Source organism: Papio anubis, chromosome 15 (assembly GCF_008728515.1).
Source record: "Papio anubis isolate 15944 chromosome 15, Panubis1.0, whole genome shotgun sequence".
Lineage (NCBI taxonomy): Eukaryota > Metazoa > Chordata > Mammalia > Primates > Cercopithecidae > Papio > Papio anubis.
Genome location: NC_044990.1, coordinates 19,883,811 through 19,895,375, shown reverse-complemented (window position 1 = coordinate 19,895,375; position 11,565 = coordinate 19,883,811). Strand labels below are relative to the sequence as shown.

The 11,565-nt window shown below is 36.2% G+C and overlaps 1 protein-coding gene across 5 annotated transcripts in view; it reads right to left on the bottom strand.

The window, feature by feature from the left end:
- Nucleotides 1-3,444: 3,444 nt before the first annotated feature.
- Nucleotides 3,445-11,565, bottom strand: part of NAA16 (N(alpha)-acetyltransferase 16, NatA auxiliary subunit) — a 66,251-nt gene continuing 58,130 nt past the window's right edge. For 3 of the 5 annotated variants that reach the window (XM_003913809.2, XM_021929563.1, XM_021929564.2), the window contains 6 exons: nt 11,256-11,449; nt 8,186-8,294; nt 7,661-7,759; nt 6,749-6,892; nt 5,676-5,773; nt 3,445-5,072 (listed from right to left, as the gene is read on the bottom strand). In XM_003913809.2, the coding sequence (XP_003913858.1) occupies nt 4,875-5,072; nt 5,676-5,773; nt 6,749-6,892; nt 7,661-7,759; nt 8,186-8,294; nt 11,256-11,449 (842 nt within the window). In that variant the 3' untranslated portion in view covers nt 3,445-4,874. Of the gene's footprint in view, nt 5,073-5,675; nt 5,774-6,748; nt 6,893-7,660; nt 7,760-8,185; nt 8,295-11,255; nt 11,450-11,565 lie in introns of those variants that run through there. The other 2 variants (XR_639701.2, XR_639702.2) reach the window with 1 other exon arrangement.

Below are 11,565 nucleotides of genomic sequence, written 5' to 3'. Positions count from 1 at the left end.
GTAAACTCTTTCAATCACTCTTATTTTGTGTAGTGGTTTTATTATTTTTATTTTTAATTATTATTAAAGAGATGGGGTCTTGTTAGATTTGAACTGTTGGGGCTCAAGCAATCTTCCCCCATGAGCCTCCTAGCTGGGACTCCAGGTGCGTGTGCCCACACCCAGCTTGTGTAGACTTCTGTATAAATACTAGCTCAAGCTAATTGTACCTTCAGCAACTCTACTCTGCTTTTTCGTTGTCTGCTTTCTCTTCCAGTTGAGAGGGAAAGGGGCGTATTATGATCCTCAACTACATTGTTGGCATTTCTATTTTTGTCTTCAGTTGTCTGTTTTTGCTTGATAAACTTAACTTTGTGAAACATGGTCTCATTCTGTCACCCAGGTTGGAGTGCAGTGGCACGATCACAACTCACTGCAGTTTCAACCTTGTGAGCTCAAGTGATCCTCCAATCTCAGCCTCCCAAGTAGCTGGGATTAGATCTTGCTATGTTGCCCAGGCTGGTGCTTGATATACTTTGAGGTTGCAAGTGCATGTAAAGTTAATGATGGTTTGTATCTTTTGGTTTTTGTTGTATTTTTTAAAACCAATGTATGTGTCATATTTTGCATTAAATTCTATTTGAACTATTACCTCAACTTTATTCTAGTTCATATCAGCCTTGTGTTGCCAGTCTTTTATCTCAATTTTTGCTTTCAAGTATGCATCTTGTAAAGAACTTTTAATACAGCTTGAGAATCTGAGTCTTAATTGGCTAACGTCTAATCAACGTTTATTGTAACTAGTGCTACATCAGATTTTTTGCCATCTTATTTTCTATTTGTTGTATTTAACATTGCTCCAAAAGTATTTTCCATGAAGATCTTGGTATGTTACATCTTCTGAGATTCATATGCATGAGTATTTTTAACGTGTTGTCACAGTCTAAAGCTAATTTAATTGGATTTAAATCTAAAACTCAAAGTTATTTTTCTTCAATGCTTTTTAAAAACTTTCCATTTTCTTTTTTTTTTTTTTTTTTTTTGAGATGGATTTTCACTCTTGTTGCCCAGGCTGGATTGCAATAGTGCAATCTTGGCTCACCGCAACCTCCGCCTCCTGGGTTCAAGTGATTCTCCTGCCGCAGCCTCCCGAGTAGCTGGGATTACAGGCCTGTGCCACCATGCCTGGCTAATTTTTTGTATTTTCAGTAGAGACGGGCTTTCTCCGTGTTGGTCAGGCTGGTCTCAAACCCCCAACCTCAGGTGATCTGCCGGCCTCAGCCTCCCTAAGTACTGGGATTACAAGTGTGAGCCATTGCTCCCAGCCTAAAACCTTCCATTTCCTTACATTCAGTGCTTTAGAGAAATCTGATGTCACTGATTCTCTTAGAGAGTAATCTTGTTATGTTTTTAGACTTTTGATATTCTTGAATTTCACTTTAACCATGTTACTATCTATACTCATACTCTGACTTATCTTCACAGAAACGATCACTGCTTGACATTATGTATTTGTTTCCCTCTCTCACCCAACTGGAAATATAAACCCCAGGAGAATAAGGACCTAATTTTCTTCATTACTGTATCTGTCATACCTAGAACAGTGTCTGAAATATAAGTACTCAACAAATACAGACTGAATGATTCTTTCCTTCTTATCACAATTTACTAGAATGTGAGCAATTCCAGTGATTTTGTCGAATTTTTCAGTTATCCTTGACATATAGGAAACTGCCTGGCATGTAAAAGGCACTCAGCAAAACACCTGTAATCCTTAACATATAGAAAAGTACCTTGCACATGAAAGACACTGTTGGATGAACATACTGAACAAAAGGAGAGTCCTATAACCTAGCAAAAGTGTCAAGATGCTCGGATTACAATATATACATAAAAGTCATCCTGACTTTAGGCAGGAAAAAAATGGAATTCACAGGTATTTCTAATATTTCACTTTGCAGAAACTTTTGTAGCTTTAGGGTCCACAAACTACAGCCTAGCCTGAAAGTCAAATCTGGCCCATACCTTATGTTTCTAAATAAAATTGTATTGGTACACAGTCACACCCATTAGTTTCTGGCTAGGCTGCTTTTACAGTACAACAGCAGAGTTGAATTGTGAGAGACCAGTATGAGACCTTCAAAGCCTATTTACTGCCTGGTCCCTTACTGAAAGTCTGCTGGCCCTTGTTCTAGCTAACAACTCAATCCAAGATCTACTATGGCTCTTGACTCTGTAGACTTCTGCCCATTACATTCATTCAGTTCCTCAAGAAACAAATCACAGAAAACCTGAGGCCAAATTCTTAAATTATCACCCTATGCCTGGAATCTTTGTGCCTTTTCCTACCTGTTTTGGTAAACTTGACTGGATCACCTGGAACAAACTTTTTCCTTGTGAGACTAAAGACTTCTCTAAGTTGTCTTTCAAATGCTTCTCCTTTGGGGCTGGCCTATTCTCCTTTAACTTTCTGGAGACTAAAAAGGCCTCTCCCAAGGTTGGGGGAATGGTGAAGGTAGAGGGTGCAGAGACACGACACACCCTGCCTTCCTTATTCTAACGAAGATTCCTGCCCATGTCCCAGGTTTATGATGTTTATTTTATACTCGAAGTAGAACGCAGACAGGAAGAACAGAATCAGTATATACTGACCAATACACTGTTTTCACTAATTTCTGCATCCCTTTACCTTGCCTCCCATGTGTACCTCAAATTTTACTACTCACATCTCAACTGCATCTGCCCCAGAACTCTCAAACTCTAAATGGCTCCAATGAAATACTTTTTAAAAGGCTGTCGCTGAAAGCACAATTTCCACATTATGAGTGACATATTTTATGCAAATGTCATTTTGCTGAAAGTAACATGAATTATGTATGTGTCAGGATACTTCTGACAAAGATGAACTACAGATGTTCCTCGACTTATGCTAGGGTTATGTCTCAATAAACCTGTTGTGAGTTGACAATTTCATAAATCAAAAATGCATTTAATATACCTAACCTGCTAAACATCATAGCTTAACCTCGCCTACCTTAAATGTGCTTAGAACACTTACATTAGCCTACAATTGGACAAAATCATCTAACACAAAGCCTATTTTATAATAAAATACTGAGTATCTTATGTAAAAGTACTGTATTGTATATCACCAGCCCAGGAAAAGACCAAAATTCAAAACTCGAAGTACCGTTTCTACTGAAGCATATCACTTTCACACCATGGTAGAGTTGAAAAATCTTACACCATCCTAAGCCAATGATCATCTGTAGTTACAAAATTATTAAAATACTAAATGACAAGCTACTGCAGCACAAAAATATACTGGGTAGGTGGTTACTGAGAATTACATTTTTTATAAAACTTGAAAAGATTAAGGTGATTAAGTTTTTACTTCCTCGAAGAATATTTTGCAGAAAATATTGGTAGTGTGAAGCAGTAACAAAACACAAACATAAACATAAATAAGCAACTGTGTACAAAATAATTTATTATAGCATTATCTACGTTGGCATTATTTTACAGTGAGTTTTTCCTGTCGCAATAAGTATGAATCTAAATAGATTAGGGTGAAAGAAAGCGTGTGTCTAAATAAAATCTCCCTTTTTGAATGTATATTTGTCTTAATAAAGGGAAGCATTAATATTACAGACATATTTACAAGGTTCTGAACATAAGTGATTCCATTACTGTTTTCTGTACAAGATAGAACAAAAAGCTATTCACCCGTCCCCCCCAAAAATACTGTTTAACAACACTATGTTTTAATAGTTAAACTAATGAGTTTCAAATCTCATTCTGCTGAGATATAAAAATGCATTTAATGGTCAATGCATGGCTATAAGAACGTTTCATTTTAATTTGTTTTCTGCCCTATAATGCTCCCCTGAAGCATACCTCAGTATAAGCTACTTGTTAACACTGAAGTAACTTAGTTAAGAAAGCATTAATTCTTGCCTGTGGGCTTTTAAGACTGGGAGAGAGATGCAACAATTTTACCAGTGAATTTCCATGACTGACAGGCAAAACAGCCTTCACATTCTGAAATCATCTACATAAAACTAGAGTACCCCTATTCAACCAGAAAATACAATTTTCATGAATACTACAAAGGAAATAGTAAACCACGAAATATTACAATGAAAAAAAGGGCAAATTAAATTTTAAAATAAACTTCAGTATCTGCCAAGAAGAATTCCTTTTTTATGAGATGGAGTCTTGCTCTGTTGCCCATGCTGGAGTGCAGTGGCGTGATCTCGGCTCACTGCAACCTCCACCTCCCGGGTTCAAGAGATTCTCCCGCCTCAGCTCCTGAGTAGCTGGGATTACAGGTGCGTGCCACCACGTCTGGCTAAATTTTTGTGGTTTCAGCAGAGAAGGGGTTTCACCATGTTGGCCAGGCTGATCTCGATCTTCTGACCTCAGGTGATCCGCCGATCTGGGCCTCCCAAAGTGCTGGGATTACAGGTGTGAGCCACTATGCCCAGCCTCCATATTGTTTTTAACATATAGTTAACACTTTAAAACTGATGCACTTTAATTAAAAAGCAAGCAAATAAACAATAAAACAAACAGATGAGGAATCAAAGCACAGATCCTGAAATCAGAATCTAAAGAAAATAATACAGTGGGGTTGTATACAACTTAGCTTAGTAAGAAATTATCATATAGAAGCGACAGCTACCACAAAACTGTGTAAGAACAAACAGGTAATTTTAACAGATGGTTGTGTAAATTGGCAGGTCAGGTAAAGAATAAAATAAGCTTACAGAATATGCCATTTAAAAATCCTAACCAAATATTTCATTTCATACATGTATTAAAATGCACCCTGGAAAAGAAACCCTGATCTCAATTCAGCTTTGAGTCTATAGGAGTCTACTTTCTAGGAGATTTCAAATTTCATTTGCCAAGACATCATAATTAGCTGTATGGTTCAGTGCCACATTAGGATTGTCAACTTCATTCACAGCAGGCAAGAAGGCAGATGTAAAAGGAAGCAGGTTATGACAGGCCATCCTATATTCTTCATATTGGGAACTACAGTTCCCAAAGCTGCCATCAAGCAGTGCTTCAGAAACCTTTATTAATGTCTAGTGAAACAAAGGGAAAACACAAATTATTTAAAAATAATAAGCTCGCAATTAATAACCACTTTAATCAAAAGATGCAATGTGTTAATCAAATTGAGAAAAGCTGCCCCAGTCTAAAATAATGCCTTGCAATCTACACAGCAAGCGATCACCTCAAAAAAGGCACATTAAAAAATCAACCCTGAAAAAGGCAGTAAAATTCCAATAACTGAAAAACAGAACCTTTTAAAACTGTGATCACTAAAAATCAAAGTGTCCTTTACTAACAATAGCTCACATTTACTGAGTACTTAACAACGTGCCAGGCGTAATAAGCACTTCACATTTTATTATTTCAGTTAACTCTTACATGGATTCTGTGAGAGCAGTAGTATTTTCACCCTCATCTTAAAAATGAGGAAAAAGAAGCTAAGAGACATAACTTGCCTAAAGTTACACATCTCATAACTGATAGAGCTAAGAGACATAACTTGCCTAAGGTTACACATCCAGGCATAACTCTGAACATCCAGGTATAACTCTGAAGGCTTAAGAATTATGCTGTAAAGACACGTATTGTTAGACCACAGTGTAAGCATAAATCAGCCAATGAAAAAATCTTACCTTTACATTTTTATCTTTTATAGTTTCATCCAGTCTAGTGGCTATAGTAATTGCTTTCTCTTGCCTTGACTTGTCCAGAAAATACATCATTTTAGCACCTGAAATACCAAGGCATTTCAAAATGAATTAAACACCTATACTTTACATTTTATGTGATATCAAGTGGCCAGTGACTTAAAATATGGTTTTAAGTGTTTAAACAGTGGTAAGCTGGAGCTGGCTCCTACCAGCTCATGAGAGCCAAGTGTGACATTTCTTTCCTACCTCCTATTTAGTAGCATCCCATTGATAGCTTAGGCCATGATCAGAGTATTTATATCATGAAAATACACTACAAATCAGAGCTTTTCCCTTCACAAAAAGATGGTTATTAAACATCTATCAGATGAACAGTGATTTAACAACTTCCTTCCCTTAGAAATAAAATTCAAAATGTAAATATGGACTGCCCTGTGGTATCAATCAGTATTTTAGCCAAAACTATGAAAAAAGATATTCTAAAATAAAACATCTAAGGAATTACTGTCACAGAGGAGGAGAGTGGGGGTGGGGAAAACAGGAAAATGTTTGCATATTCAAAAACAAAGTAAAATTTTAAAAAATAAAACACAGTTTATATTTCTCCTACAAATTAGAAGAAAAAATATACTCCAGCTTGGGTGACAGAGTGAGGCTCCATTTCAAAAAAAAAAAAAAAGAAAAGAAAAAAGAAATCATTCATAACCACACACCCCAAATCAACATTAAAGCTTTCGTAGACATTTCCTTTCAGCCTTTTTCCCATGTACAGTTGAGATTACATTGTATGTTCAATCCTGCACATGTATTATAAAAGTATTTGCCCATTATTACAAACCCTTTAAATAAACATCACTTTAAATCTGATATTACATCCTATGAATCCATCACTGTTTCCCCTATTATTGAACATAACATTAAATTTGTCCACGTTTCTCTCCCCATACTTACACACAGTAAGTACTGTTCATTTGCTTTAAATTTTGGGGGTGTCAAAACTTTCTCTTTGTTCGCTTTTTCCATAGGCATTTTAACCCTGGGGGCTACATACAAACCTGAAAGTAGATGCTGAAGAGAGGTAGCATTATGTTTCAGAAAATCCTCATTAAAACTTTCCAAATCCTTGTTGACAAATATTTTCTGCATTTCTTGAGATAGAACTTGGCTCACAATGTCTGGAAGATTACTATGATTAGACACTATAAAAACAAAAACATTTGGATTTTTTGTTTTTGATCTGTCCTTCAGGGAAAGAAAAAAAACCTATTGAAAACCCTTTATGGCCGGGCACGGTGGCTCACACCTGTAATCCCAGCACTTTGGGAGGCTGAGGTGGGTGAATCACTTGACGTCAGGAGTTTGAGACCTGCCTGGCCAACATGGTGAAACCTCATCTCTACTAACAATAAAAAAATTAGCCAGGCATGGTGGTACACGCCTGTAGTCCCAGCTACTCAAGAGGCTGAGTCAGCAGAATCGCTTGAACCCAGGAGGTGGAGGTTGCAGTGAGCCAAGATCATGCCATTGCACTCCACTGTCTCAAAAACAACAACAACAAAAACCCTTTATTATTAAACTTGATTTTACATAGAATTATTGTTCCTTTGGAATATAAATACATCCTAGCAAATGCACTCATTTCTACCATCTCCTGGTAACATGTCTATTTTATAGACACATGTTCATTTAACTATGTAAATTATTTATTTTGCTTTATGTTATTGCAAATCTCTTTAATGTCCACCAGCTTAATGTAAAACAACTTATATTTGCTTCTCTCAGTAGCATCCCATTGACAGCTCGGGCCATGATCAGAGTATGTGTATCATGAAAATACAAATCAGGGCTTTTTACTTCACAAAGAGAGGGTTATCAAATATTTATCAGATCAACAGTGATTTAACAATTGCCTCCCCTTAGAAATGATATAAATCACAAATGTAAATATGGGCCTTTTTTATACTTACCAGATTTAGAAAATCTAATTAAACATTCATGTAACCACGGGTTATTACTGTTAATGGCAAAAGCTCGTTTGACAGACTGCAGCATTAACAGAAACTTGCCTGTGTCAGAAAAAATACAAAAGTAATAGCATTAATACTTACATGTTATTTTCCTCACTTTATTTTAGTCTCACTTAAGTCCAATAACAAAATGCTACCTTTTTTATAACACTCTTAAGCAAAATTTAAAGTTGACTCTGGCTATCAAAGTCAACTATGGCTTTCTAAAGAAAAGCTTGAAAAATCATAAAAAATTGCTTCAGGTAGACAATTTGTATGATTGTTCAAACTATTCTTACACTGGATTTGATAGTACTATTCTAATTTATTACCCACTTAAGTTTTGAGTAGCCAAGGAAAAGAGCCTTTGTAGAAGGCTGAAATGGAAATCTAAGAAACAAAAATAGAACTAACTGACAAAGATTACACTGAATATGGTCACAAATATAATTAAAGATTAAAAACTGAATTCAAACTATTTATTACCTTTTCTAAAATATATTTCAAATGCTAACAGATGAGTGTCAATGTTATCAGCAACAAGGTTCTTAAGAGGTATAAGGAACTTAACGGCTTCCTCTAATGGATTTTCTACCTATTTTGAAACAGAAAGGAAAATTACTTAAAAAACATCAGCACAAGTCAAATTTCCCCTAAAATTTTATATTAACATATGTCTAAAGTAATTTAGATGGCTTTCTTTATAAAACTAAAAAACAAGAAAACATTTAAAAATCATCTGTAAATAAATTCAAAGTATACAATCAATACTTTTCAAAACAGAAATAGCTTTTTTTCTGGCCACAAAATCAAGATAATTTTACTAAAACAAAAAAATACATAAAGTTATTCCACAGACTTAAAGAGATGGTACATCATGTACTGACAGTCCCTTATATACTATACATATCTAAAGTAAGGAGACAAATAAAATGGCATCAAATAGTAAAGAGACGTTAATAAAATTTAAAATGCTTATAATATAGTTGACCCATGAACAACGAGAGCATTAGGGGAGCTGACCCCCATGCAGTTGAAAATCTGTGTGTAACTTCTGACTCTCCCAACTTCACTACTAATAGCCTATTGTTGACTGGAAGCCTTACCAATAACATGAACAGCTGATTAACACATATTGTATATGTTATAATATATACTGTATTCTTACAATAAAGTAAGATATAGAAAATAAAATGTTATTAAGAAAGTCATAAGGAAGAGAAAATATATTTGCTACTCATTAAGTGGAAGTGGATCATTATCCTTATCTTCATGTTGGGTAGGCTGAAGAGGAGGGGCTGGTTTTGCTACCTCAAGGATGGCGGGGATGTAGGAGGTAGAAAGGGAAGCAGAAGAGGCAGGCACATTCCATCTAACTTTATGGAAGTACACTATAATTTCTTTTTTGCTTTTTTATTTATTTAAAAATGTTTCAAATGCTAACAGATGTGTGTCAATGTACCAAATGTACAAAGATGTACCAATCTTTCCACTGTTTGCTTTGGTTTCAATGCCTGTATCATAGAAGGGTCCATGTCATAAAAGTCAAAAATAGTCTTGAATAATCGGAACTCTTCTGCCAGAATGTCTAATGTCCATCTGTTTTCCGGCACTACTGCTTCTATGTCTTCTTCCTCATCATCTGGCAATGGTTTGGAAGCACTCATCTCCATCAAGTTGCCTTCTATTAACTTCTCTGTTGTGGCATTTATTAGCTCTTGAATTTCTCCAGGTTTCCTAATCTTGAAGCCCTTTACCGCCATCTCCACTTTTTTTGTTTGCCATATCCACAATCTCTTTTATGATTTCCTTGATTGGTTCTGTCATAAATCCTGTGAAGTTGTATACAACATCTGGACACCAGCAGGGACTTATTGTTTCAGGTTTGATGGCTTTCAATGCTTTATCTGTTAACAATGACGGCATCCTCAATGATGTAATCCTTCCAGACTTTCATAATGTTCTACTAGCGTTCTCCTCCATAGCGTTGAAAATCCTTTCCATAGAGTACCAGACGTAATGAGTCTTAAAGGTCCTTATGACCCCCCAATCTAATCTAGAGGCGGAATTAGAGACATGTTTGGGGTCAGGTAGGCCACTTATACACTTTTGGAGTTGAACTCATGAGGTTCTGAATGGCCAGGGGTTCTGTCCAGTTATCAAAAGAACTTTAAAAGGCAGTCCCTTACTGGCAAGGTACTTCCTCACTTCAGAGACAAAAAGCATTAATGGAACCAATCCAGAAAAAGGGTTCTCACTGTCCAGGCCTTCTTGTTGTAAAACCAAAAGACTGACAGCTATTATCTTTTCCCTTCAAGGCTCAGGGGTTAGTAGCTTTATAGATAAGGCCAGTCATGGTCATAATCCCAACTGCATTTGCACAAAATGGTAGAGTTAGCTTATCCCTTCCTGCCTTAAATCCTGGTGTTCGCTTATTTTCCTTACTAATAGATGTCCTTTGTGGCTTTTATTTTTCCCTGTTATAGAGCACTTTTTGTCTACATTAAAAATCTGTTCAGGCAGATACTCCTTCTCCTCAAGGATTTTCTCAATAGCATCTGAAACTTCCCTGCTGGCTCTTGGTGAGAAGTTGATTGTTATGTTATCTGGACATTTTTTAAGCCAAACATCTGTCTAAAGTTATCAAACCGTCCTTTGCTGGACCCTCGAAGTTCAAACCTATGTTGTTCAAAGGTCAACTGTATTAGACTTACAGTGAATAAACCAAAAAACTAAACACTTCCTTAAATCTGATCTCAAAACTACTATTAACACTTGAGAAAATCCTGGAGGTACTATCTCTTTGTAGCTAAAACATTTCTAATAAGACATATAAGGTAAAATGATTCCATATGTAATGGACAATTGTACTGCTGCTGTAACAAATTACCAAATATTTAGTGACTTAAAACAACTTACTATGTTATAGTTCTTATAGGTTAAAATTCCAACATGGGTCTCACTGGGCTTACAATCAAGGTGTCAGCAGGACTGCATTCTCTTTGGAGACTCGAAAGGGGAATCCGTTCAATGCCTTTTTTAGCTTCTCTAGACTGCCCACATTCCTTAAGCTTGTGGCACCCTCCTTCCATCTTCAAAGCCAGCAACAGCAGGTTGAGTCCTCCTGACACTGCATCATTCTGACCTCTGCTGCTAGCATCCTCAACTTTTAAGGCCCCTTTTGATGATATTAGGACCACATGGACAATCCAGGCTACCCTCTCTATCTTGAGGTCAATTCATTACAACCATAAATTCCATCCCCCACCTTAATTCTCCCCTGCCATGTAAGGTTACATATTCACAGGTTGGGGGGATCAGAACACAGACACCTTTGCAGGGCCATTACTTTGCCTACTACAATTACAATTCTATGTACAACCTGCATTAGCCAAAATTTGTACATTGTCACTCAAAGATAATTGACAGCTATTGTTAAAACCTTGAAATATTTCAAATGGCTTCTTACAGATTTCAATAAATCATGTTAACTGTCAGAAGAGAACCAAATAAAATAAATTTTACCAAATAACAAAGACAGTAAAACCCATCTCACCCTTTCTAATTTTTCAGGTATAAGTTCTTCCTTAAGGCCACTGGCTTCTTCTTCTTCTTCATCTCTTTTTTTCTTTTGATTTTTCTGTTGACGTTCTCTTTCTGCATGCTTTCTTTCTTCTTCTAGCTTAGCCTTTTTCTGGGCTCTTCTCTGCTTGCTAAGCATTTTCTTCAATTCTTTGGCTGACAGGTTTTCTATAAATATCCAAACGAACAAAAATTCTGAGTCAATGTTTGCATTTTCCTCGTATTCTTCTGTAATACATACTGTTAGTATGGTTGTCCCTTGGTATCAGTGGGCGATTGGTTCA